The sequence below is a fragment of the Melozone crissalis genome, unplaced genomic scaffold (genome assembly GCF_028551555.1).
Source record: "Melozone crissalis strain CALT ecotype California unplaced genomic scaffold, PUWL_Pcris_2 ptg000120l_1, whole genome shotgun sequence".
Lineage (NCBI taxonomy): Eukaryota > Metazoa > Chordata > Aves > Passeriformes > Passerellidae > Melozone > Melozone crissalis.
In genome coordinates this window covers 5,477,486-5,505,231 of record NW_026535896.1, presented here as the reverse complement: position 1 = coordinate 5,505,231, position 27,746 = coordinate 5,477,486, and the positions used below count along the sequence as shown (strand labels likewise).

At 48.5% G+C, this 27,746-nt stretch overlaps 1 protein-coding gene across 1 annotated transcript; it reads left to right on the top strand.

The window, feature by feature from the left end:
* Positions 1-154: 154 nt before the first annotated feature.
* On the top strand, positions 155-26,456 carry LOC128948248 (olfactory receptor 14J1-like; the record flags this gene model as incomplete). The annotated part of the gene is made up of 2 exons (XM_054292868.1): positions 155-616; positions 26,382-26,456. Coding segments are annotated over 2 exons (537 nt in total), but the record flags the coding sequence as incomplete, so codon positions are not given.
* Positions 26,457-27,746: the final 1,290 nt, after the last annotated feature.

Below are 27,746 nucleotides of genomic sequence, written 5' to 3'. Positions count from 1 at the left end.
CCCCAAAGCCATGCACAATTCCCTCTGGGACACCAGGGACATCTCCTACTCAGGATGTGCTACACAGGTTTTCTTCTTTGCCTTTTTCATGTCAGCAGAATTTGCATTTCTCACTGTCATGTGCTACAACTGCTACGTGTCCATCTGCAAACCCCTGCACTATGGGACCCTCCTGGGCAGCAGAGCTTGTGCCCACATGGCAGCAGCTGCCTGGGCCAGTGCCTTTCTCAATGCTCTTTTGCACAGAGACAATACATTTTCCCTGCCCCTGTGCCATGGCAATGCCCTGGGCCAGTTCTTCTGTGAAATCCCACAGATCCTCAAGCTCTCCTGCTCCCACTCCAAACTCAGGGAACTTTGGCTCATTGTGCTAAGTGCTGATCTATATTTTGGTTGTTTTGTGTTCATTGTTTTCTCCTATGTGCAGATCTTCAGGGCTGTGCTGAGGATCCCCTCTGAGCAGGGACGGCACAAAGCCTTTTCCACCTGCCTCCCTCACCTGGCCATGGTCTCCCTGTTTGTCAGCACTGGCTTTTTAGTCTACTTGAAGCCCCCCTCCATCTCGTCCCTATCCCTGGATCTGGCCCTGTCAGTTCTGTACTCGGTGGTGCCTCCAGCCCTGAACCCCTTCATCTACAGCCTGAGGAACCAGGAGCTCAAGGATGTCCTGGGAAAACTGGTGACTGCAACTTCAGAAGCAAGAAATTCTCTTTTCTGCTGCAGAACCTTCAGAATATAACTCCTTACAATCTCAGCCTTTTCCCCCTATTTGTCTATTTTTTACTATGGCAACTTTTTCTATTGTTGTAATGTTTCTCACAAAATACTGTAGTATTACTCTTACCATTTCTACATGAATATCCACCTTTCTTTTGAAATAAAAAGACTTACAAGAGGCTTGTTCTCTTGGCATTTAAATAAAAACAAGTTCTTGCTCTAACCTGTCTATCCCGGATTCTTCCTGAGCCCTTCTCTGTCTCTGCCTTTGAGCACAGGTGAAGGGTAGAGGCTCCCAGCACAGCAGCACAGGAGGAACAATGGCCCTGGCTCTTCCCACATCTGCTCTGCCCAACTCCACCCTGTCCTTCCCAGCCCTGCTGTGGCTGTGAGGCCGGAGTGCTCTGGCAGCTTGGTCACTGTCCTGCTGCGTGTCCCTGCTGTGGCCACAGGCCGGGCCAGGCCATGGGCACTGCTGGAACAAAGCTGGGCTCCAGCACAGCAGCTCCATCAGCAAAGGGCATCTCTTGAGGGCAGGGCAGGAAGGCTTAGCTCTCCTCCAGAACCACTCTCAGGACCAGGCCTAAGAACCAGACTCTGAAGAGGCTCCTTGTGTTCCTTGTTCTCCCAGGGCTCAGTGGGATGAGATCAGGGTTCCAGGGTGGCCTTCAGGGGACTTGGGTCTGGGGCAGGTTTTGCTTGTTGGTGGCCAGTGCCCATCAGATGGTGAATGGTCTGTGCTGAACCTTCCTGGGGCTCTGCAGCATGTGCCAGGGCTGATGGCAGGGGAATGTTTGTCTGGAGGGCCTTGGGAGCTGACAGAAGAGCACACAGGACCTGCAGGGACAGTGTGTGCCAGGGAGCAGCAGGGAGAGGAGCTCCCTGGGCACAGGTCCGTGCAGGGTGGGCTCACCTGAGATCAAGGACTGAATGTGTGCTGTGAGCCAGGAGAGCTCTGCAGCCCAGGGACACAGCAGGCACAGGGAAAGGAATCTGAGCACTGACTCCTCTGACCCTCAGGGATCTCCCCCAGGAGGATCCAGGGCAGACCCAAGTGCCTCTGGCAGCCCTGGAACAAGGCAGGCACCTCTGAGCCCCCTCCATAGCCACACAGATACTGTGTGGGAGGGGGTCAGTGCAGGGAGCACCATCACCTGCCTCTGTGTGCCAGGCTGAGCAGCAGAGCCCTGCAGAGGCAGCCCAGGGCCCCGGGCAGCACAGCCGCCGTGCTCTGCAGAGCAGCAGCCCCAGCTCAGGGTCTGGGGAGCAGGGCAGGGGCTGCAGCAATGGCTGCTCAGGCCAGCACAGAAGTGTTCCCCTGGGAAAGGCTCTGGGGGCAGCTGGCATGGGCCAGGAGAAAAGCAGGAGCTCATGGGTGTGCAGAGGAGATCTGGCAAGTGGATGCCCTGTCCCTGGGCCAGCAGGCGCTGCCTGAGGAGCCCCAGGGCCAACTCTGCTGCTGGGCTGGGCAGCAGGCCTGGCCCTGGGGCTGCAGGAGCTGCCTGAGCTGAGCATCTGATGAGCACTCCAGACACAGAGTGGATGTCCCTGATCTCCAGGGCCTCCAGTTCCTGCTGCAGGGCCAGACAGGGCTGGGCTGCTCTGCAGGGCTGGGGTAGGGCCAGGGAGAGCTGAACGGGGCAGTGCCAAGGAGAAGTAATCACTGGATATTTGGACATACAAGTCCCTGGAACTTTGGAATGCCCTGTGGAATTATTCCACGAGGCTCCACTATGTCAGAATTGCCCCTTGGTTCCATGTGGCCCCCATGGTGTCACAATGAACACTTGGTTTCACAGGGTCCCACAGTCTCACTCTGGTCCACTTGGTTTCATGAAGCTCTGCAGTACCACAATGGCCCCTTAGTTCCATGATGCCTCACAGTGTCCAAATAATCTTCTCCATGAGATCCCAGTGTCACTAAGGTCCTGGTGGATCCATGTGGCCCTGCAGTGTCACTAAGGTCCCGGTGGTTCCATGTGGCCCCACAGTGTCACTCTGGTCCCCTTGGTCACACCAGGCCCCACAGTGTCACTACGGCCCCCTTGGTTCCATGTGGCCCCACAGTGTCACTATGGCCCCCTTGGTCATACCAGGCCCCACAGTGTCACAAGGTACGTTTGGTTCTGTGGGCCCTCAGTCTTTGTTTTGCTGGTGGGCAGGGTCAGCACCAAAGACACAGACACCAAGTTCAGGAATTGTGTGATTTATTATACTGCAAAACTGCAAAGAATCACAGAAGGAGCAGCTCAGCAATGCTCCCAATCATCACCACCAAAGATTGCCTGCAGTGATTAAGATCCAGCCCCAGTTACCCTCAGCCTTTACCATCCCCCAGACCCACACAGCAGCTGGGGAAGCTGTCACAGCCAAGGGCTGCAGAGCCACTCCTGGACACTGGGAATTCCTGCAGGTGCCTCCAGCCCTAGGTGAGGCTCCAACCCTGCTGGGAGAGGGCCCAGCTCTGACAGTGCTGAATGAACAAACTGACAGCATTTCTAGTGCAGGAACATCTGGTTTCATTCTCCTCCTGGTTCTACCCAAAGCCTGGCCAGGGCTTAAGGAGGAACCAAGGGAGCTGACTTTGACCATACAGCCCCAAACAAGGCCCGATGTCAGATTTCATGGCCTTGTCTGGCTTCTAAACACAGAAAGGTCAATACATGTCTCACTAAGGAGTGGATACATCTATCACAGCTCTAACGACCATCATATTTCATTAATGAGTAGTTACAAAGATAACCTTTGCTTGGAAGGTACATCCAGAGGTCACCTTTGGCTCAGGGCCTGCTGTTCTGGCCTCACTCGCTGGTTTCCAGGCCTTGGCACTGCAGGGACGTGGTTTAGTGCTGGGCTTGACACGGCTGGCTGACCAGCTGGACTGGTTTAGCTTAGAGGTCTTTTCTAGCAGAAAGGATTCTACAATTCCATTATTCCATCTGCTGGATTCAGTCAGGTCCATGTTGGCAGCATTACTTTGGTCGAAAAGTTTCCTCTTGCCCAGCTCCTATGGCCTGAGGCTTCAGCTCCTTCAGCTCCTGGTGCTGAGCTGCTAATGCTGAACGAGACGACTCAGAGACAAGAACACAGTGCATGCAATTCCTTCTGGGAGACGGAGAGGGGAGGCTGTGCAAACAGGAGCATTGTTTGCTGTGACCTCCTCTCTACCCTTCACGCCTTTCACTGCTTTGAACCAGCCAAGAGCTTTCTCTAAGAGTGCAATGGAGCAGCTGTCCCTGCTCCCAGGTCTGGCTCATCCCAGTCTCTGACCTTGCCTGGTTTTGTCCCTATTGCTGTGCCCTCTGTTCCCCCAGGGCTCGCTGGCTGCTGCCCAGGACTGTGGCACTGGCACAGATCCAGTGGTCGAGACCCTCTTTTCTGTGCCCTTGGAGCTGCCTGGGCACAGCAGCCTTTTCCATCTGGAAGCTCCCCATGGACAGGGAGTGCCCAGCTCCGTTCCCTGCACAACCTCGAGGAGCCCAGGGCTGCCATCTCAAGTCCCTGCTGGCACTGGGGGCTCCCAGGTGCCTCAGACTGTGTTGACACCACTGCACACGGGAGGGAAGAGGGGCAGAGGCTGTGCTGAAAGTCAGCTCCATGTGCTGCTGCTGCTGCTGCTGCTGTGGGGTCATTTGTGCAGCCCTGGCCCAGAGTCAGGGATCAGATCAAGGCCCTGCTGCTGCTCCCTCGGGATCAGCCTCAGTTTGGGTGTTCTGTCAGGGCCAGCAGAAGCATTGGCTGGAGCAGCAGGTGCGGATAGTGCCCCAAGCTCCGGGGCTGGAGGGGTCCCTGGGCTGGGACTGGGAGGGAGCTGCCCCTTGTTCTCCCTCTGCCTCACGCAGAGCTGGGCCAGGCACAACTGGGGCAGCACAGCCAACAGGAAGCCTGCCAGTCTCTTCCAGCCCTGGCTGCTCAGAGTTTGGGCCTTGAAGCCTCAGGTGGGCAAAGGCAGCTTCTGCTGGTCCCTGTGTGTGTCCCCGTGTTCAGCCATGCTGGTCCATCAGTCTGTGCCCAGCCACGGGAAAAAGCCTCAGCCCTGCAGGAGCAAAGGACACTCCTTTTTTCAGAGGTGTTTTCTGTTTAAAAAAAAAGATAAAAAGAAATATAAAAACTGGCACCAAATGTGTAGTTAAAAATCATCTTTAACTTTGGATTAAGAAAGAGGCAACTGATCTTTTCAAAAAGAGAGCTCAGTTACTCTGTAAATGTGCTGGTGGCAAAGATTCATCAGCTGCCTTCTGTCACAGATTATGGGGTTGTTTTCCAATATTTAATTATTTTAAATTGTGGTTGAAGCAATAGGAAATTGAAAGATGGGTTGTGCATGACTGTGTCTTGAGGGTAAAAATATTGCAGTTTGAAACTTTGACCTCAAGTATTGAAAATGAAAGTCATAAATGCCAGTGGATTGTGTGACAGCAGCTTTTCCTACAGGATCTGCAGCATCACAAAGACTTCAGTGGGGTTGGAGGTGCTTGGAGCTTTGTACTGTCCCACTCTGGGATGTCAAGAAACAGAACTTCACCTGCCACCAGCCCAGGTCACCCTCTGCAGCCACAGCTCCTTGGACCTTGAGTCCCCAAGACATGAAGAGTTTCTGCTTCTCCCCCTTTGCACAAACCCACAGAGAGATGGGATTTTTCCAAGTCTTGTGTCTCCATTGGGCCATATTCCTAAAGAACCAGCAGCCAATCCCGATGGATACGGCGAGTTATGTGGATAATTGTCAGCTCCACTTCCTGCCTAGAAACCCTGAAACTGCTTCTGAATGCTTCTCCTTCAGCTCTTCGACACCTTCTCACACACAGCTGGGAAAAAAAATCCCCTGGCCACTGACTTACAAGGCAAAAGTTAGAGCTCTGTGGGAAACCTCTATCCATGCCTGTCCTTTTAATATATCCATACGTGAGGCTGTGCATGGATGTGTCTTGCATACAAAGGAAGGAGTGTGCAAGCAACGTGACTGACACTTAGACTGTCTGTGTTCCTCCCCATACCCATGGATACAGAGACATTATGGAAACCCTGGCACAGACAGAGCCTTCTGTCCATGGATACAGAGACATCCCAGAGCCCCTGGCACACACAGACCCTTCTGTCCCTGAGGATTGAGCACAGCGGGTGGGGGTGGTTGGTGGGCAGCGAGTCCCGGGCAGCGGCCAGACCTGGCTCCAGCCCTTCCAGGCCCTGCCAAGGCTCAGCGCCGACTCCTCTGGAATGGGAAATCCCATCAGACTTGGCCTTGCCCAGAGGGGTAGTGCTGGCCTGGCAGCACAGCTTGTTTTCCCCTCAAGCTGCAGGAGATGAGAACACAACACATGCCAACACTGACTGCAAGGCACAGCTCCAGGTTCTCCCCAGGAACCTCAGTTCTGGGAGCACTGTCTGCCCCAAGCTCCAGGGGCTGCAGTGGGAGCCTGGCTGGGCTCTGCCCTGGGGCCATCCTTCAGGGACAGCTGGGAACAGGGAGCATTCCCTTGCCACAAACAGCCAAGCCAGGGCTGCAGAGCAGCTGCTCCAGCCCGGACTGCACTTTTGTGTGCTGTGCTCTGGGGCTGGGGCTCCCTGCACAGGGCACTGGACTGGTATGCTACAGGAGACAGAGAAGCTTCAGCTTCAACCTAACTGAGGTGGGTGCATGGGCTGGGAAGGGTGAGGAGGCTCAAGGAGATTCACAGAGCTCATCCTGCTGCAAGGACGAGGAAAAGGGAGTGGGATCTCAGCAGTGAGGAGAGCTGAGGGCTGGAGAGCAGCTCTGAATGACACTAAAATCCCACTGGACCTCTGAGACATTGCTGCTCCTCAGCCAGTGACAGGATGAGTCCCTAAGCCTGGGGCTCAGCCTTTCTTGGGGTGAGGGGCACCAAGGAATGCAACAGTGTGATGGAGACTGCAATGAGCTGGGAACTCACTGGAGGAAAAGAGGGAGCAGTGTGGAAGTAAAAGGCAGGTGGGATGGGAGAGAACTGTTCAAAGAAGGGTTGAGCTACCGCTTGAGCAAGCTGAAAAATGTCATTTGGGGTCATCCCAGATTGATTTCTGTTGGGACCGGCAGGAGAAATGTGGAACGTAATATGAGTGATCAGCAAATCTCAAACTTTATTGATAGGTACACATCTTTATATCGGTGTTAATGAATCTCATACATATTGCAAAGGTGAGCTGGTTTGTTACTTATCAGGCAACTACGCCTACTTCTGCATTCTTGTGGATATTTTATTGAAACTTTTCTTCGTATTTCTGCCAAAGATGCTCTCCCTTATCCTACTGTTGCACCAAGGGCACAATGTCCTTGCCTGTTATTGGACACTGACTACTGGCTTCTATGCTTGTCCCCTTCAAGCTTAACCAGCGGCCTTATGTCGTCGTGACCTTTCTCAGCTAACCAATTGCCCACAAAGCTCTCCACACTTCCCCCGTTTTTCTGTTGGACAAGCATAGTCTGATTAAATGCAGTGGATATCAGCCTTTGCACCATGTTCTGTAAGCACATGCAAAAATACGGCAAAATTAACACTACTAACAGAGCTATAATGCCCACTATAATGCTAACTTTAACAACAGAATGTAACCATGATCCCAGGCCTAATGATGAGAGCCATCCATCAATACCGAAACCTCATTCTACCTGTAACTTTCCAGTCAACCTTCGCAATTCAGCGAGCCGGGCATGAATGGACTGCGAATGGTCAGAAAGATTCATGCAACACATGCCCTCAAATTTTTCACAGCCATGGCCTTGTGCAAGTAAAAGAAGGTCAATCGCAGCTCTATTTTGAAGTGTTGCATGACGAATAGAATCAACATCAAGCAAAAGGTTAGAAAGTGCCAAAGAGGTGGCATTGGTTTGCTTTGCAAGCCAGCATCCCAAATTATTTAGGGCACCATGGGCACCTGCAGCTGCCACCACTGGAGTCAGAAAGGATGCTGCAATTATGGCCCCTGGGGACCAAAATTTTACATCGTCTTTGCAGTCAGCAGTAAATGCATGGATCATTCTCTTATGTCGACGACGGTGGCGGCTCATGTTTAATATCACGGACGTATTGGGTGTAAGCAGAGACAGCCATCCAATTGTACATGGCCTCCCGCGCAGCATCGATGGGACACCAGGCCAAGCACGGTCCCCACAGATTAAGAAGTAACCTGCTGGCAGTTGAATAGGATCATTTGATGAGATTGACACTTTCCCTGTGGTATAATTGCACCAAGCTGTTGCATTACGATACACAGCCATGCTGGAAGTTACAATAGTGGAATGTTTTTTTGCTGAAAGCTGGCTTCTATGGTTAAAATCAATACATGCATCTGCCATCACTGAACGTAATAGCTCCAATTCTTGGGGTTCCTGTGGTGCTACGGGGAAGTGAGAAACCCATTGGTCCCAATTATCTACACTTGTCTTAGGATTGTCAGTTTTGCAGGTGGGTACACCTGAGGGACATGGCCAGGGATCTGCTGGTAGCCCTACCAAGCAAGTTGTAAATGGATTACCAGGAGAAGATAATGGCAGGCAAAGAGCCTCCTGGTTAATTAAGTTTGCCAGGGCGACCCAAATGTCAGTCTTAGGCTGAGGTGGGGCCCATGCACGATGAGTTTTCATTTCTCCGGCAGCATCTGCACTGTCTGCAAAGAGGGTGAGGATTAGCAATCTAAAGCATAAATGTGCCACATCACCCTGGTCTCCCCAGGTGCTGCTTTGAACCACCCAGACATTTGGGAGATAAACATGTTTCCCACAAGTCGTTAAAAATGTCTCTTCTTTCTTTTCCTCTTCTTTCTCCTTGATCTGCCCAGATTTAACCTCTTTAGGTCTCTCAGACAATTGTCCCATGCTTGGTTGGGATCTTGATCTGAAGAAATTGGACCTATTATACTCGTTTGTGAAAGGGGAATACCCTTACCACACTTAGTCTGTAAAATATGCAACTTGGACTGTCCCAAAGCACGTTTAACTAAATGCTGAGTTTCCCACCTAAACCATGCAATAATTTTCTGTTCTGGTGACTCATACAACTGTAACCCTTGGTGGCCAGGTAATCCTGTAAAGGCCTGAAGTTCTGCTTGCCAGGAGCCCAACTGCCAATAAAATCCACAGATCCTGCACCACAAGTCAGGTAATTGAGTCTGATGTACCCACTTAGTTTGCTGACAACCCCCGCAAAAAAACAATACCCATGCAGCTGTCTATTATGACAATCAATACAAGCTAGGTTCCTAAGCCCTCTAAATTCAAATGTAGAAAGCACTTGAAGCAGGCTTAATATATAATCTAGGGATTTACAATGATCAATCGCTCGGTCGATAGCCAAAATACACTGTCCTTTCAGCTTAAGAAGTATTGGTTGAAGGATGATCAACAGCTTCGTCTCTATTCACTAACAGTCTTCTGTGCTCAGTTGATGGAGTTCTGGTGGTTCCATCTAACACAGCTGCGCGGGTCCATTCAGCAGGTACCCATAAGGATCCTGTAGGGGTAGAGACACAAAGATATCCTCGGCCCCAATATAACACCTTAGCAGGATCTTGCCATTGTCCTGTTTTGGGATCTCTGTATTTTACCCATATGTCTTGCTTTACACTTTCTTTCTCCTGTACATAGTGGCGAATTACAGCAGGAACCTTGCTTTCCCCAAAAACACACAAGTGATTTAAAACAAATAAACACCTTAACAGTCTTTCTTGCGGCTCTCTAATATCCTTGTATTTACCTAGATATCTTTTCAAGGTACCATTAGCTCTTTCTACGATTGCTTGCCCTGTCAGGGAATTAGGAATGCCTGTCACATGTTCCATCCCCTACATTTGCATGAACTGCTTTATTCTTTTTCTGCACCAGGCAGGCCCGTTATCTGTCTTAATACACAGTCGCACTCCCATTACAGCAAAGCAGCTGCTGAGATGCCTCTCCACTTGTCCGGCTTTCTCACCAGTCTGTGCTGTGGCCCATATAAAATGACTATAGGTGTCTATAGTAACATGCACATAGTTCATCTTACCAAACTCAGCAACATGTGTGACATCCATTTGCCAGGTCTCATTTGTACTCAACCCTCTTGGGTTAACTCCCAAACCTAACCCGCAGCCCCCATTATGATGACTACATATGGGACAGGCTTTGACTATTGCCCATGCCTCTTCCATAGATATCTGAAATTCTCTATGGAGGCCCTTTGCATTTTGGTGAAACATGGAATGTGCCTCTCTGGCCATAGTCTGCCTGGGAATTGGAGTCACTTGTGTAATTGAGACTAACTTATCTGCTCATGCATTGCCCTCTCCCAGACCAATATCCCATTTGTGACTTCTGATATGGATAACAGAAAAGGGATGTTTTCTCAGCTTAATTGCCCTCTGTAACTGAATAAACAGCTCATGTAACCTCCTGTTTTGAACCTCTTTTATAGAGGCATCCTCTATCCGCTCACACACTCCTGCAACATACAAAGAATCTGCCACTATATTGAGGGGCCCCGAAAAATGCATCATGGCCCATACAACAGCCAATAGCTCCATCGTTTGTAAAGTATCCGACTTGGAAGCCTGGAGAATTTGATGGTGCAATTGTCCCTTTTCCTGCCAGGTCACTGCAGCAGTTCTTGATTTTCTTCCTGCATCCATGTAGGCTGTTATAGCATCCGACAGGGGCTTCTGTGATCTTTTTGGGCATTGAATCCAACCCCACTTCCCTACCCAGTTCAATGGTATATTGGGAATATCATCAGTGGCAATCACGCTTCCAGCTCCCAGCAGGGCCTCTTGTAATTCCATACTGTTTATCAGGTACCAGGTCAATGTATCTTTCTTCATTGGTATCTGTATCTGATCAGGCTCCTTTCCCGACCCTTCTTTAGCAGGTCAGCCAAAATTTCAATTTTTTGAAGAAGGGTTTTATGCTGTTGAAGTGGAGGAGATATCCATTCTAAGGCCCACACCTCCCTCATTTTACTGTCTTGCTGAGTAAGTGCACCCAGTAAAAATTTAGTTCCACATCAAACTGTCAGCTGTATGGGGAGGTTAAGATCTCGTCTCTGGACACTGCCCTGTGTCACACAGTCCAATATCTGCTGAAGTGCTTTAACCTGCTCAGAGGTTATATGGACAGGTTGTGCTGGGTCAGTCCCTTTTAGTAAAGGTCGAAGTTCATCTAACAACTCATTTGGGATGCCCACAATAGGGCGCAGCCATTGCAGATCACCAAGTAACTTTTGAACATCATGCAATGTATGTATTTTAATATTCAATTGCAATTTCTGGGGGGTAACAACCTGATCAGTAAGTGTCCATCCCAAATATTTCCAGGGCGCAGATAATGGAATTTTTTCAGGAGCTACAACTAAGCCATGTAGTTCCAGGGCCTTATGTATTTCTTGAATTTGTTGGCCTGTAAAAGGTTGTGGCTGCGCAAAAAAATTATCGTCCATGTAATGATAAATGGTTGTTTTGGCCCAGGCCTGTCGCAAAGGTTGTAAAGCATTGTCAACATACAGCTGACACAAGGGGGCGCTGTTGCGCATGCCCTGTGGAAGAGTAAGCCATTCAGATCTCTTGTCTGGTTCTTCCCTGTTTAAAGCCGGTAAGGTAAATGCAAACCTCCGAGTGTCTCGAGGGTGAAGAGCAATAGTAAAAAAGCAGTCCTTCAGATCCACAATTAACAGTGGCCAGTCCTTTGGCAACATGGCTGGGTTAGGCAAACCTGATTGTAAGGCTCCCATAGGCTCCATTTGTTCATTTACAGCCCGTAAATCTTGTAGCAAACAATACTTTCCCGACTTCTTTTTAATAACAAAAATAGGGGTATTCCATGGGCTTACTGACAACTGTAGATGACCCTGGTCATATTGTTCTTGTACTAGTACATGTGCTTGTTCCAGACTTTCTCTTTTTAATGGCCATTGCTTAACCCACACTGGTGTGTCCGTGGTCCAAATGAGTGGGATTGAGAAAGTCCACATAATGGCCATTAGCCCAAAGGGTACTCATTTGTCAGCACAACCCCCATTTGAGCCAAAATGTCCTGACCAATGAGGCACTGCACAGTAGGGGGCAAAGGCACAACTGAGAAAACACTCCGTAAAATTTTTCCGTTGATAGTTACTGATAACATGGGTGATTTCCTTGCAAGCGTTAAACCTCCAACCCCAGTAACTGCTACTGTGGTTGGCTGTAACGGCCAGTTGTGGGGCCAGCAATCCGGGCTGATAATGCTGGAGTCTGCACCAGTATCTAATAAACCTTCCAAGGTTTGCCTGTCACCCTGATACTCTATCAATACAGCACGTTCTGGCCGATTGTTTAAGTTCATTGTTTACAGAGTAAGTCCTCCAGTGGAGCCAAAGCCCCGTTCCCCCCGGACTTTGATTGATGGGGGGGTAATGTTTTAGTCATTTGTTCCAATGGAACTAACTGAGCTATCCTTTGTCCTTTCTCGATTTGTATCGGTGGAAAAGGAGTATGTACCATAACACAAATTTCCCCAGTAAAATCAGCATCTATTACCCCAGTTAAAACAAATAATCTCATCATGGTAGCTGATGATCGCCCCAGAAGCAAAGCTCCCATAAGTTGTCCATCAATGATGATTGGTCCCTTTATTGCAGTCGGGACCTTTTCTGGTTGGGTGGTCATCAATGTTACCACTACTGAGGCTGCCACGTCCAGCCCAAGGCTCCCGGTGGTGGCTGGTTGAAGGGGGGCTGGGCTGAGGTGTTGACAGCTGCTACTTGTGTCTGGGTGCCGCAGCTGTTGGGCGTGCTGGGCCTCGTATTTCCCGAGCGGTGTCAGCAGGCTCCGGTGTTGAGGGTATCCAAGCGACAACTGTGACACCAGACGCTAGCTGCTTGGCAGGCTCGTCGGGTATGTCCCATACCTCTGCACCGCTAACATTTAAATCAGCCAGTAGATGGAGATCGTGGACTATTTGTTGCTGCTGCCTGTAGGGGCGCAAGGGCAGCAAGGACTTGGCTCTGCGATGCTGCTGCCTGCTCCTTCAATCCTGTCCCTAGCTCTTTAATAGCTTCTACTAACATTGCCTGACTCCCTACGGGCACATTTGCCATGCGTTCTAAAGCTTCTTCTATAGTCCAATTAGCTCCTAGGGTATTTAACACATTTTTTGTAGCCTGGTTGCTATTTTGAAGCGTGCACTGCTTGAGTAAGGCCCCTTTCATGAAATCTGCTACTCCAGCTCGCTCAATAGCATCGGCCGCCTTATCGATAAAAGATCCAAACAATTCATCCCTTCCTTGTTTTATACCCATGTATGAGGGAACCCTGCCTGGTTCTTTTATCCTGTCTATAGCCAGTCTCACCAGTCGCATAGCCTCTCAACATTTATCAGGACCGATTAACGCTTGTGCTTCTGTTCGAGCAAAAACCCCTATACCAAATAATTCATCTAAGGTCACCCCATGTAAAGGGTCACCAGGTTGCTGAACCACTGCTACACACTCCTGGCAGAGTGCTTGCCAATGTGCATTAAACAGAAGCTGCTGATGTTGAGTAAAAATAAGCTTCACTATTCCTCTACAATCAGCTGGCAATAACACCTGGGTCCCCCAAATATAGTCAAGCATAGTTTGCTTTGTGGGCTCACTGGTCATCCCAAATTGACTAACTGTGGACTGTAACTGCAACAACAGTTTCCAATCTAGAGCAGTAATTGCTGCCTGTAATCCACCCCTGTCCAGAGCAGTATACACCACGGGGCAAGCCACTTCCATGGCTGCTGCCATAGCCTCACAATCCCCCGAATCCATGATCTCTTTTGCTACCGCTGCCCATGCCTTCCTCCGCTCTTGTGCAATGGCCCCCGCTAGGTCACTCTCTGCCCCAGGGATTGGCTCATTGCTAGGAGGGGGAGAAGGAGGGTCTGGCCAGGGCACAGGTGGTGCAGATGGTGCTGTTATGGCGGATGAGTTGCTGCTTGAAGCAGGAGCCGATGTTGGTGGCAAGATAACTGTGGATGTGGCAGGGGGTAATGGGCAATCTGACCAATCTCCATAACTTTTATTCTTACTATGAGCAGCAGTAGCTTGCTGTGCAGCCTTCTTTTCTACCTGATATTGTTCTAACTCATTATGCACTACTCGCCATAACTTTCCTAACTTCTTTGCAGTTTTATCATCATCTAAAACCGCCTCCCACAGCTTATCTCCAAACTTTCCCCCCTCACTTAATTCATGGACTGTATGAGGATTTGGGGAGAATCCCTGTGCATACCCATAAACTAATAACCCATGAAGCTCTTTCTGAAAATCTATGCCCTTAACCTGTAGCTTTTTTAAAAAGCAAGTAAATAAATCATATGCTGCTTGCCTTTCCATTTCAAAAACGTCAGCACTGTTGCAGCCCCACAAGGTCTCGGCAGCACGTATCGGCCGGGCTCTCCTTTGAAGTCACCCAGGGCGCAGCACCACCCCTCTTTTCAGCGGTGCTTTTTCACCGTCCTTGCTGCAACAGGACCCGAACTCCTTCACCGATCCCCTGTGGTCGCTATTACCAGTATCACGTTGTTGGGGTCACCATGTTGTTGCGATCAGCGGGAGAAATGCGACACGCAATATGAGTGATCAGCAAATCTCAAACTTTATTGATAGGTACACATCTTTATGTTAATGCTAATGAGGCTCATACATATTGCAAAGGTGAGCTCACTATTGGTTAGTTACTTATCAAGCAACTACACCAACTTCTGCATTCTTGTGGATATTTTATTGAAACTTTTCTTCGTATTTCTGCCAAAGATGCTCTCCCCTATCCTGCTGTTGCAGCAAGGGCACAATGTCCTTGCCTGTTATTGGACACTGACTGCTGACTCCTATACTTGTCCTCTTCAGGCTTAACCAGCGGCATTATGTCGACATGACCTTTCTCAGGTAACCAACTGTCCACAAAGCTCTCCACACGATTCTCCATCTAAGATTGCATCATGAATAACTCTTGACCAGCATTGCTGTATTGGATCTTTTTCTGGCTTGGGAGCCTGTGGAGGTGACACAAGCCACCCAGGGACTTGTAGAGCAGTAGGAGTGATAGGCACTGAAGTGGAAAGGGGTGTAGGTAAAACTTCTGATTTTTTCACGTTTTCTGTTTGTTTTTCTAATTGTTCTTGCCAGGAGGATAATTCTGCTATTTTCTTTAGTATTTCTTGAAGTGGATCATTAAGTTTAGGGTATTTTGATTCACGAGTTTGATTTCTTTCTTCTTCTTCCTTGAATTCATCTGACGATGTTTCAGGCAAGGGGGGATACAAAGGGGAGCAGCACGGTGAATGACACGAAGAACGAGAACAATATGGAGAAAAATATTCTTTTTTCATTTTATCTTGCATGCAAGCTGTAACTTCTCTTTTTGGTCTCACACCACTAATTGCTCTGAGTGATTTATTGTTCTGGTTTTCTCCTGCAAGAGGGCGATCGCGTACTTCTTTTTGGTTTTGGTCACCTGTAAAAAGTTCCTGTAGGGAAACTTCTTCTTTTTGTGATACACTACCTATAATTTCTTGCAAAGTAGAGCAAACAGGAGTGGTAATTCCATTCAGAGGTTGAGTATTTCTGACCCCAAAGAAGTTAGCAAGATGTGATGGTTTAGGAGATGTTGGGTTTTTTATCTCTCGTTGCCGTTCACTAACATCGCCTCCTAAAGCTTCAGTGGCTGCAGCAGCCATGTTTTTCTTAGCTTTCATAGTTTCTAAACTGTTAATAATAGATTTACAGGTGGCTCCTAACTCTTTTGCTTCTTTTCCATCTTTTCCTCCTTCTATTGTGCTATCCCAAAGATGGTTTCCTACCTCTTTCCACTCAGTTGTACTAAATAGCAGGGAAGGCTCAAGAAATTGTTTTCTTTTTCATGCCCATTTCACTAGGGCTTCTATTTCTGTTTCTTTTATGTCCTCGCCTCTCTTAGAGAGGATACTTGTGAACAATCTAATTGCCGCATCTAATTCCATTGCAGTCTTACCTTGGCAGGGGCTTGTTCGGCCACTTAAGCTCCGGACTCTGGTCTCTGTGTTTGCCCACCAGTTCTCTCCTGCCTCCGACTCTCTGGATCCCAAATCAGGTTCCTGCCTGATGCTTCAGAGTCTTCCACATTTAGGCAAACCACATTCAAGCATCTCAGAGGGTCCCTGTTCGTGGCGCCAGTATGAAGAGGGTCCCACGGAGAGTCGGCTGTTAATGACAATCACACCAATGTGGCTACATGTCCTCTTCCTTTATTTAGCAATTTTGTCATATATATGCTTCTATTCACTTGTCTCACACCACCACTGCTTAATGCTTATTGGTTAAGTGGCTGTATTTACACATACATGTTACTTGTTGATAGGTTGCCACACTGTAAGCGTTTTAGCTAAGGTGAGCTAAATTAGCAGTTGTTTGGCATCCGGCTTCGTCCTTGCACAATGCTTATTCTTCCTTGTATCTATTCAAGGACAGGACATGGTCTATCTTGTTCCGAGGATGGTACATGGTCTTCAAAGTAACTCTGCAATCTGCAGGCCAGGGTCATCCAATTCCTGTAGGAGTATAGCATGCCCTTGTTCTGCCAAGAATTCTTCTACAAGCCCACTTCCAAGTTTTTAAAACTAGGGCAGCCGCTTCCAACATGTCCAGTCCATGGCTCTCACACCACGGACTTAGGACTAATAAAGACCAGTCATCATATTTTTCAAATATTTTCTTTAAAATAGGAGTCCATACCTGCAGAAGGGATCCACCAGTTTCAAAGCCCCTGCTCCCATGCTAGTGGTGTCTTCCACTTTGTGGTGGTTGGACCGGAAATGGGATTTCTGGGATGCTGTGGTCACTACCATCAGGCCAATGGATGCTCAGATTGTAGGACCGCCTCTGAGAAAAAACACAGGGGTTAAAACCCAGAGCTGCACGCCCCGGTAGCTTCTTGGGACATCTGTTGGGAAAGGCTTTGGGTCTCTCCCCCTGTCCCAGCTGCCAGCTGGGTGGGGGGAGGGGAAAAGCCACGCAGCCATGAGGTAGGCCCAGCCCAAGGATGGAAGGGTGGAAGAGACCAAGAGACATCAGACAGCCCCCCCCAGGGAAGAGACAGAGAGAGAGAGAGAGAGAGAGAGAGAGAGAGAGAGCGTCTGAATTCTATAGCGGCACTGGCCCAGGAGGGGAGTGCGAGGGCAGCGTGGGAGTTCCGGAGCTCTGGGACAGGCAGAGACTGAAAATTTTAACCCTTTTCCTGCATGATTGAGACCTTGCAAAATGCTGATCCTCCTGGAGCTGAATAAGAAGAGAGATAAGAGATGAGATGAGATGAGATAACAAGGGATAGGCCCGAGGGAAGTGGAGAAGACTCTTGAGTGGGAGAGAGATGACGGAGTGGCCTTTTGGCTGGACTTTTCTTGTGTAGCCATAGACTGAACCAGTTTTTTTCCTGTGACACAGAGACTGCATTTAGGGGGAGGCAGTGCCTCAGAACCGGGAGGGTTCAGTGTGAGTACCCCTCGGCCCCAGGGGGTGAAAAAATGGAGGGGACAGATGTCCCGAAGGAGAGACTGTGCCTTTCTTTTTTGAGTGAGACAAGACATCCTTGAAAGACAACCCTAGAACAAGATCTGCTCCATGCACAGTGGTGAGAGCACTGGGCATGGAAGGAAAGATGTCACGATGGCAAAGGACTTTCCTGGCGGTGCTGAGTGACATGGAAACACACGAGGTTTCAACGTGTTTCCAAGGGAAGCCTATGGTACAAGAAGGACTCCCCTCCTCTTCATGAACTGAAGATTGAGTATTCTAAAGGGTGGTGCCGGACTGAGAGTTGGTGATTTGGGGGAATGTATTGCATTGGGAAATTTTGGTGGGGAGGAGGAGGAAAGTGCTTTTTGTAAGGTTTTCAATTTTTTTTCCCTTATAGTTTTTTGTTCTTTTCTTGTAGTTTAGTTAATAAAGCTTTCTTTATTTCTAAGCTGGAGCCTGCTTTGCTTATTCCTGGTCACATCTCACAGCAGACACCAGGGAGGGGTATTCTCATGGGGGCACTGGCTCTGTGCCAGGCCTAAACCATGACACACTTACAAAAAGAAAACTAATAAGAAGGAAAAAAAAAGAGGGTCCAAACCAATCACAGCTCTTTATGCCACTCTTTGCAGCTCAAAGGCTGAAGGAAACTCTTCCTGGTTGCCCTGCAGTGCTGGAGGCCGCCCTTCACAGCTCAAAGGCTGTGGGCAGCTCCTCTTTGCCGCCCCATCCATCTCTCCACTCTATCAGCAGCAGCTGTTGTGATCACGTCAGGGTCACCAATGGGGTCGCAGTGTCTGGATAATATCAGACAATATCAAAAACCCGAGGCGCGTTCCTGCCTGGGAATGCCAGTGGAACGCAGGCACTCCGCAGGTCTTCCCGAGACGCAAAGTGAAGTGTGAGAAAAGGCATTTCACTCTGTCAGAGAATGACTTAAAGAAAAAGGCCATGAGACATGCAATTGAGAGAAAAGTATGAGGGAAAAGTAAAAGCAGTTTCTAACAGCTCTCAGCCTTCTGATTTGTATAAACAATTAGACTCTCTCAGGCATCATTCTATAAACAATGGAGTTCTCGGGCTGTCTTCCCATAACAAGCAGAACACCGTCTCTGGGAAGGCCTGCCATCCTGAGAACAGATGTAGAAGTTTTGGGAACACTGGTTTCTGTTTTAGTTTCTGGTTTCTGTTTTGGTTTCTGTTTTTAATAAACAATTGTAGGTATTCTAAAACAAAGGGAGTGGTTAGAAGTTTCTTTGTTAGCCTATCACGAATCTGGGTTACAGAATATTCATGGTGTTCGTTAGCACTGTTATTTAAGGTGATGGGTTGATCAATAAAGTTGGAGTTCGATGCATTAAAGGATAGTCGTCTCCCCTTCACTTCAATATATGGTGACCCCGACGTGATAGCGAACACCATGGGGAAGCGAACGCCACGTGAAGTGAAGCCAGGTTCGGGTTCCGTAAGATCAAAACTGCAGCCGGAACGGCAAAGAAGCGCGGAAGACAAAGCGGAGGGCAACCCGCCGGCCCGCGCTGTGCTGCGAGCGACTATACAGATAGGCTCGTCCGATACATGCGGCCGTGACCTTGATTTGAAGAAGCTGCAACGTGCGCACATAGGTATGGAAAGGCAAGTCGCATATGAACTTTTTATTACCCTTTTGCAAAAAAGGCAAATTAAGGAAATAGATTTACAGAAAGAATTGCCGGGTCTTTTAGCTTATGGCCTAGAAAGGGGAATCTTTATAAATCCTCACACAGTTCACGAATTGTCTGAGTGGCGTAAATTTGGTGATTTATTGTGGCAGGCTACGTTAGATGATGATAAAACTGCTAAGAAGTGGGGTAAATTATGGCGGGTCGTTAACACCGAGCTTTTGCAAATTCAAGCTGAAAAAAGGACTGCTCACCAGGCTACTGCCGCTCACGATCGTAACAAACAATACGATCAAGACAGGGAATTTGATAAGAACGCGGGAACTCCTCTTGGCCCCTCGACGCGGACAGTTTTATTACCTGCTTCACCACCTCCCTTGGAAAGCCACGCTATGAGTCACACTATGAGCCAGGCGCAGACCGCCTCACTACCCACTGCGCAGCCCCCCTTAACGGGCCAGGCTACCAGCCCGGCTACGAGCCAGCCTACAAACCAGGCTACGCAGACTGCTTTATTACCCGCTTCGCAGCCCCCCCTAACGAGCCAAGCTCCGCGGGGTGCTTTGTTGTCTGCTTTGCCGCAGGCTACACAGAGCACTTTTGACTCTCCCGTACCTGCTGCGTCTCAGCAGCTGGGGCCAAATACGTGTACTCCGTCCCCGACAAGAAATCAGCCGGTCCCTGGGTCGGAAAGCGGCTTGGCGGCGGCGATTGCGAAGGAAAGACGGGACGCGTGGGCTGCCCTGGCCAAAGATGCAATTGACAAGGGAGATCAGAAGCTGATAAGTTCGGCTCGGGAACTGGCTTGTCCGGTTGTCTTTAACCCCCAGCCTGGAGGAGGTTTTCAAGCCACAATTAGTGCTCTTGACTGGAAGCTGTTATCTCAATTGCGAGCTACTGTTAGTCAGTTTGGATTTAAAAGCGAACCAGCTAAGCAAATGCTCGATTATATTTTTGACACCAGTATCCTTCTTGTTAATGATTGTCGTGGGATAGTTAAATTAATTTTTACTCAACATAAACAATTGCTGTTTAACACCCACTGGCAAGCTTTAGCTAATGAATGTGTGGCAGTTCAAAGGCAGCCGGGGGACCCCTTGCATGGTATTACTATTAATGAGCTTATGGGGCTGGGGCCTTTTCTTCGTACTGAAGCACAAGCCTTAATAGGCCAAGAAAAGTGCCGGGAGGCAATGCGGTTAGTCAGACTCGCGATAGATATGGTAAAGGAACCAGGAGGGATACCAGTGTATATGGGAATTAAGCAAGGCAAAGATGAGACATTTGGCGCTTTTGTTGATAGAGCTGTGGCTGCAATTGAGAGAGCCGGAGTAGCAGAATTTATGCGCGAGGCTCTCCTTAAACAGTGTTGTATTCAAAATTGTAACTCTGCTACTAGAAACATATTTAACACTCTAGGTGCAAATTGGACTGTAGAGGAAGCATTAGAGAGGATGGCTCTTATTCCTACCGGGCAGCAGGCTTTTGTGGCGGATGTACTCAAGCAGATAGGAATAGGTTTTCGAAAACAGGCAAGGTCCTCTCAGAGTCAGGTGTTAGCCGCTTTTGCACCTCTTCAAGCGTCCGCTGCATTTGCAGCATCAAATAAAGAGGGCCGCACGAAATGCTGCCGATGCGAAGGCACGGGCCGCTTGCGCCAGGAATGCCAAGCACCATCAGAAGTCATCGCTGCATCATCGGTACTCTTTCCTGCCTCTAACCCTCCGCAGCAGGGAGCCTCTAACCCTCCGCAACAGGGAGCCTTCAACCCGACACCACAGGGAGCCACCGCGGGCGAAGCTGAACCGCCGCGAAGGGAGTGACCCGCAGCGCAAAGCAGAGATGAATTAGCAGAAGGATTCAACAGGACTTTGGACTTATAGTTACGGTGAAGGGATTTTCCATACGGTTTACGGATTAACAGAAATGTGTAAATTCGGTGATTTATGGTGGAATTGCGGTGCTGTGCTACTCCAAACTCGGCACGGGCGCATCGGATGCAGCAGCGGGAAGATCAAAAGCCGCCGCCGCAGGAGCCGCCGCGCGGGAGCAGCCGCGTCGCCCTGAGAGTGGAACCGCCGCCGCAGAAACCAAGCCGCGCCACCCTGAGAGCCGCACCGGGAGTGATCAAAGAGCGGCGGGGGGAGCGACCGGAGCCGCGTCGCCCTCATGTGTGAACTGGGGGCCAGATGTCCACGGGCGGCCAGTTGCTGCTTGGGAACAGTGACTGGACATCAGAGAGCAGGTGATGGAGGAGCAATCATGCTGTGCATTGATAGATCGACCGACATCTTTTCTGGGCTCTGATGAGCGTCCAGCGCCATCCATTTTCAGGGCTAGTTGATTCGGCAAGTGAGTTGTTACACACTCCTTAGCGGATTCCGACTTCAGAGTGCTTTTTCGAGCGGGAGCGTTTCTCCCTCCGCCCCGTAGCCGGCAGGAGCTACAGTTTGAGATCTAACAGCCGTAATGATCGTAACTTTTGTCAACAAAAGAAAAGATTCCTATTGCAATTAAAAGACCAGTGAAACTAAACAAACGACACCAAGGACTGTTGCTGTCAGGATGTTTTTCACCTAAGTTAGAAAGATCTTTTGTTCTCCCCAGCACAGACTGTAAAGCAGATCAGCGTAAATGAATGCAGGAGTCAAATTTCGGCCGATTTGGCTCGGCATTGGTTATGCTGTCTTGGAAACACCTGTATTACCAGAGACTTTGAACATCAGAAGCCCGGACAGCTCAGTCAGTGGAACATTAGACTTTAAAGCTGTGTTTTGAAAAATTTAAAATTGTTTAAGATGTGTTAAAGTGATTGTAGAAGTGAGATGTAATGAGTGTGTTTTTTGTATTCTCTAAGCTTTGTTTAAATGTGATAGATGTAAAAGCAAGCACTGAATTCAAAAGAATTTTTTCAAAGGTGCACCTTAAATGAACTTGTGTTTAAGTGTATTTAAGTATAAAAATGCTATAGCAAACACGTGAAGAAAGTTGTTTTAGCTTAATATTTTAGAATCAGGCCTGTAAGTAAGTTATAGTAAATGCTATATTTTATTTCTATAGTAAGTTTTATCTGTTATTAAGTAGTTTAAGTTGGGTTATCAATTAAGTGCCATTAAATGTTAAGGTTAAATTTGTTAAGCTTGTTTTCGGTTGGGTTCGAGGTCTTCTAAGTTTAAATTATATATAGGTTTGAGTTGTGTGGGATTTGAAGAAAATCTAATTTTTGTTAAGTATTATTAAGTAAGTTAAGTTAGATTTTGTTAAGTTTGCATTAGATTTAAGTGATTTTACATGATTTACAAATAAGTCTGCTAAGTTAAATATTTTAAGTGCTTTAAATGCATATTATCTTTTCACCACTCCAAATTAACAAAGGACTGAGAATCGCCCAGTTGATGCCATTTGAGCCAAATGACTAAAGGATTACTAACTGAAAACTGACTTTGAACATTTCTGGGAAGCTCATGAAAAAAGGTGGATGTGATAAATTCAAGGACAGAAAGAATCATTTTCAGACTTTTTCACCTTCTCTCCAGGTTCGCATGAATGAAAACAGCTAACAGCTTTCTTTTCTTAGTCCAATTACCACCTGTCGTGCAATGCCTGATAAGGCAATAACACGCCGTTGCCGGACGACCAGAGAACTGATTGACATTATTGAATCATTATCATCTTTCCATATAAGAGGACCGGCAAAAGAGAACTGTTTTGAATATCACAGCCTAAATTGTGTTGCTTGGGTTGCACTGTGTTGTGGGGATTGTGATAAGATTTTTGGGTGATCAGTTGTTACTTTTTCATTTATGGTGCCACACCTGTAATTATAGGCATATCTGGGAACATACTTAGATAATTGCGGTTCAGCTTTGATTACTCTACTTTTCAAAGGATGAGTCAGTATAAACAGACATGGGCTACTCTGGATTCATCTCTAAACCTGGAAATAGTGTCCAAACAGCTTTATAACCGGTGTAAAGGCTCTACTATTATGACACCTAAGATATTTTTAATTTGCGGAGATAGAGCCTGGAATGGAATACCAGCCCAAGCGCAGGGTGGATCTTGTTATTTAAGCAAGTTATCATTATTCCACCTCTGAGCACTGGTTCTGATCCTTCTCCACAGGATCACATTTCTGACACTGAGTGTCCTGTTTGTCCTCAGGCCTTTGGTGCAGCTGAGCCCTGGCAGAGTGGGGTCTGTACTTTTGGAGTTTGTTATGAGGCCCACATGAAGCTGCTCTGAAGTTTAAAGTGTTGCCAAGCGTAGTGGATGAGTTCCCTTCTCTTTTCTTTGCCCCTGATAGTGAACAGGAGAACCTGGCAAACTAACCTCCTCTCTTAAAAAAGAAAAAACGGGGGAAATGTCGGAGAATGACTTAAAGAAAAAGGCCATGAGACATGCAATTGAGAGAAAAGTATGAGGGAAAAGTAAAAGCAGTTTCTAACAGCTCTCAGCCTTCTGATTTGTATAAACAATTAGACTCTCTCAGGCATCATTCTATAAACAATGGAGTTCTCGGGCTGTCTTCCCATAACAAGCAGAACACCGTCTCTGGGAAGGCCTGCCATCCTGAGAACAGATGTAGAAGTTTTGGGAACACTGGTTTCTGTTTTAGTTTCTGGTTTCTGTTTTGGTTTCTGTTTTTAATAAACAATTGTAGGTATTCTAAAACAAAGGGAATGGTTAGAAGTTTCTTTGTTAGCCTATCACGAATCTGGGTTACAGAATATTCATGGCGTTTGTTAGCACTGTTTATTTAAGGTGATGGGTTGATCAATAAAGTTGGAGTTCGATGCATTAAAGGATGGTCGTCTCCCCTTCACTTCAATATCACTCCTCTCCCTTGCAGCAGCAGCTTGGTGCAGCTCTGTCCTATTTTAACCCTGCCATCTGCTCGCAGCTCCTCCCGTCCCTGGGCGGGCAGAGCAGCTCCATCAGAGCCTCCCTGCGCTCCCATCTGCCCGGCTGCGGCCATGCCCCGGGTACCACGGCAAGAGGGAGGGAGGGATGCTCCTTCCCATCCACTCATCGCTCCCGAGCCTTGGCAGGCCTGGGAAGATGCTGGATCCACCCCACTGCCGTGTCACTCTGGCTCTTCCCGGTCCCAGTGGGTTTAATGGTGCTATTAGAATCGTTTTAGTCGATAAAAGTAGATTTGTTTCACTGAGTCATGACTCAAAACCAAGACTTTGCTCCATTTACAAAAGCAAATCACCATCTTGCACATGCCAAGCACAGATTTCAGCTCCGAAAGTGAAGCCTGGGGAGTGTTTCCAGCCAGAGGGAGAATGGAAAACTGCATCTGCAAAAGCTAGGAAACGTTTTTCTCATTTATCTTGTTTTGATAAACAGAGAGGATATCCTGTGGAATACCAGCTCCTGAAGAAACCTGATAACCTCATTCTACATCAAGCGACTTCATAATGGATTAATAGAGGAGAGAGCAACAGCAGGAGATGCCATGGGACCAGGGACTGCAACACAACCCATGGATAATTCCAGCCAGTTCCTAGGTGGGAAGCCCTCGAGGAAAACTTGGGAGCCACAGAAAGCACCAGCAATTCTTTCTGCTTTCTGATTCATCCCTACTCACCCACCCACATGCCACAGCAGAGGAGGCTGTAACTGCTACATTTAGGATGACATTTAAAAATCAAGGTTGTGCTGCTGATGGTCATTAAAAATCCCACAGCGTTTTTCAGAAACAAGTGGGTACTCACATCAGTGTCCCTGCCAAGTATCAGCACAGCAGTCATTTTTTTCTAGCAACTTCAGTTACAAGATAAAAGAAAATTGTGCCCACCTATAATTACTGTTATTATTGTTGCTGTTAGTTTTTAAACATTCACTATATACCTTTACATTTCCTAAATACAAATTAAGAAAACATTCCCCCAAACCTTTCCAAGTGTCAGATTCATCTCTGTTAACATCAGACAGCTACAATTAAGACTTCCAGCCCATAAGAGCTGCCTGGGCTCCCTCAGTAACATGTCCTGACCTGTGGTCTGCATGTCCCTATAGACCCCATGTCTGTTTTTCCATGGGACTTGCCCTGGCTAACCCAGAGAGGCAAATCCACTGCCTAGAGCTTTAGGGTCACTCTAAAGGGGGCTGCATCTGTTCTGAAAAGCATCAGAGAAATTCAAGGTCAGCAGCAGAAAGCAGAAAAGATGATTTATCTAATGGGAGATGGGGCTGCCTTTGACTCCTGCCTTAGCTGGAATGATTTGCCTGTTGGAAGAGTCCCTGTCCCTGGCTGGATAGCCAGCTCAGGTGGAAACTCGTGTAGGAGCACTGAAGCTGGGTGACACAGATCCCATTTTCAGAGAGAGGGTGAAGGAAACACTTATGAATGCCTGAATCAAGCTCTCAAAGAGCCAAAATGATCGAGGTAGTTAACAAAATACAGGAATAACTCAAAGGATTCATATGCAGGTGTAAGAAACAAGGCCATGGCAGGTACCAGAGCTGAACTGGGTGCTCAGGGAAAGTGGGAGCAGGGAGAGGAGCCCTTCCAGAAGGGAAGATTGTGCATAAAAGATGCAATGGAATAAGATAATTATGCAGGAAGAAGAGAATGTCAGCAATGTGCCCTACATCACTGATGGATGGAGAGAGCGGATACCTTGACAAAGAAAGCCAACGTGCTAATTAAGATTTTATGACCCTGAAGGCAAAGACAAAAAGCCCTCCTTTGCCACAGTGGAGGAGGGAGTGGACAGAAAGCCTCAGCCTGGCAAGGGAAGGGTTAGGGAAAGCCCAAAAGATCATGAGATGAACACCACCTCTGCAAGGGGGAGCATCCAGGCAGGTTCTGCCAGGCAGGAGAGAAGGGCTCCATCCCTAGGGCAGAAAAAGCTCCGAGAGCTGAGCGTGGCTGTGGAAGCTGAGCTGCCTGCATCCGGGAACAGCTTGAAGGTGAAGGAGGAAGTGGGTTCAATTCATTCCACACTGGAACTGTGGAAAGACATACGCCAGGCAAATGTGAGTTGTGATGATCACTTCCCACTGCTAGACTCCGCTAGGAGGGAACAGGGACGTGACACAACCAGGAGTTCACACATGTGCTGCGAAGGTGCAGGAGCAGCCAGGGCTTGCCAGTAATTGCTGGGGTGTAAAAGCCAGGCTGACTGCAGCCTCGTAAACAAACCTGGCTGTGCCTCCCCATGGCTCTGCTGCCCACTCTGCCAGGGCCAGAGTGCACACCACGGGGCTGCCAGGGGGGTCTGGATGCTGTCTCTGCCTTCAGAAGCTTCAGGAAATCACTCCAGAAATCACTGGTCCTGCACCAATGCTTCTTGCCCAGCTGGATGGCAGCAGGAGCAGCCTTTGCTGAGGTGGGCCAGAGCATCTCCAAGCTGAGTCCATCAGCAGGACTCAGACTGAGCCTGGGCCATGCACACCAGGGAGGTGGCCACGGCCTCCAGCTGACCACACAAACTCTGCAGGAGGGGGCTGAGAAGCCATGTGCTGTGTGATGAGTGAGGATATGAGTGCAGCGTGCTCCTCTGGCCAGCCCCTGGGCTGTGACACGCTGGCCTCTTCCCAAGCCGAGCCGCCGCTGCCTCCCGCTGACAACATCCACGACTGATTTGTGGCAATGACATCAGCGCCCACAAACATCCTGCCCTTCCTCACATCCTGCCCTTCCTGCTCTCCCAGCAGCAAAGACACCAGCCTGCCACCAGGCCAGGGTGGAGGAGCACAGCTGGGCTGGCTCCCACCTCACCCCATGGCTGGTGGCACCCAATGGCACCAGCACTATTACAGCGTCCGAGTGGGTCGCTGCTGGTGAGAGAGAGACGAGAATCTTGTTTCTTGATCAGAAGGCTGGATTTATTGATATATGATATATAATACATTATTACTATACTAAATAGAATAAAGAGAGAGGTTGCAGATGCTTGCTAAGCTAAGAATAGAAAAGAAAGAATCTAAAACAAAGTTGTGTCCAGGGACTCTGTCCCTAGCTTGCACTTTGTGATTGGCCTCCAATTAGAAACATGGAACATGAGCCAATCAAGCTGCCCCTGTTGCATTCCACAGCATCTGATAATAATTGTTTACATTCTCTTTCTGGGGCCCTCAGCTTCCCAGAAAATGCAGAAATCTGAAAGAAAGGATTTCTGTGAAAAAATGTCTGCGACACAGCACAGCACGGTGACACCTTCCCCATGCTGGGCAGTGCAGAGTCCAGGTCACAGCACTTGTGGGTGATTTCTGGAAACCATCACCCCATGGAGAACAGCCATCACACTGACCTACCTCCTTTCCATTCTCTGCCTGTTGTGCAGAAGCAAGAAAAATCCTCTCCTTGATCTCAATCAGCCATTTTTAAGTTCCACAGTGGATAGCAGCTATTCCATGGATTCACCTCCACTCTGGAGACAGGCTGAAAGAGGTGGAGGGCAGAATGGAATGCTCTGAGGAAACCTCAGAGCCCCTTCCACTGCCTAGAAGGCTCCAGGAGAGCTGGAGAGGGACTTTGGACTAAGGCCTGGAGTGACAGGATGAGGGGGAATGGCTTCACACTGATGGGGACAGGGTTAGATGGGATATTGGGAAGAAAATGAGAGCCTTGCACAAGGTTCCCAGAGCAGCTGTGGCTGCCCCTGGATCCCTGGCAGTGTCCCAGGCCAGGTTGGACACTGGGGCTTGGAGCTGCCTGGGACAGTGGAAGGTGTCCCTGTCCATGTCAGGGGGTGGAGAATGGGATTGGCTTTAAGGTCCCTTCCAACCCAAACCATTCTGGGATTCTGCGATTCTCCTCTCCCAAGAGGGCTGAGTGCCCAGAGGAGCTGGAGACAGACCAGTTCTCATGTTGGGAAGCAGGACTTGGACAGGCTTGGTTTAAGTCCATCTTGCAGAACCATTATGTTCA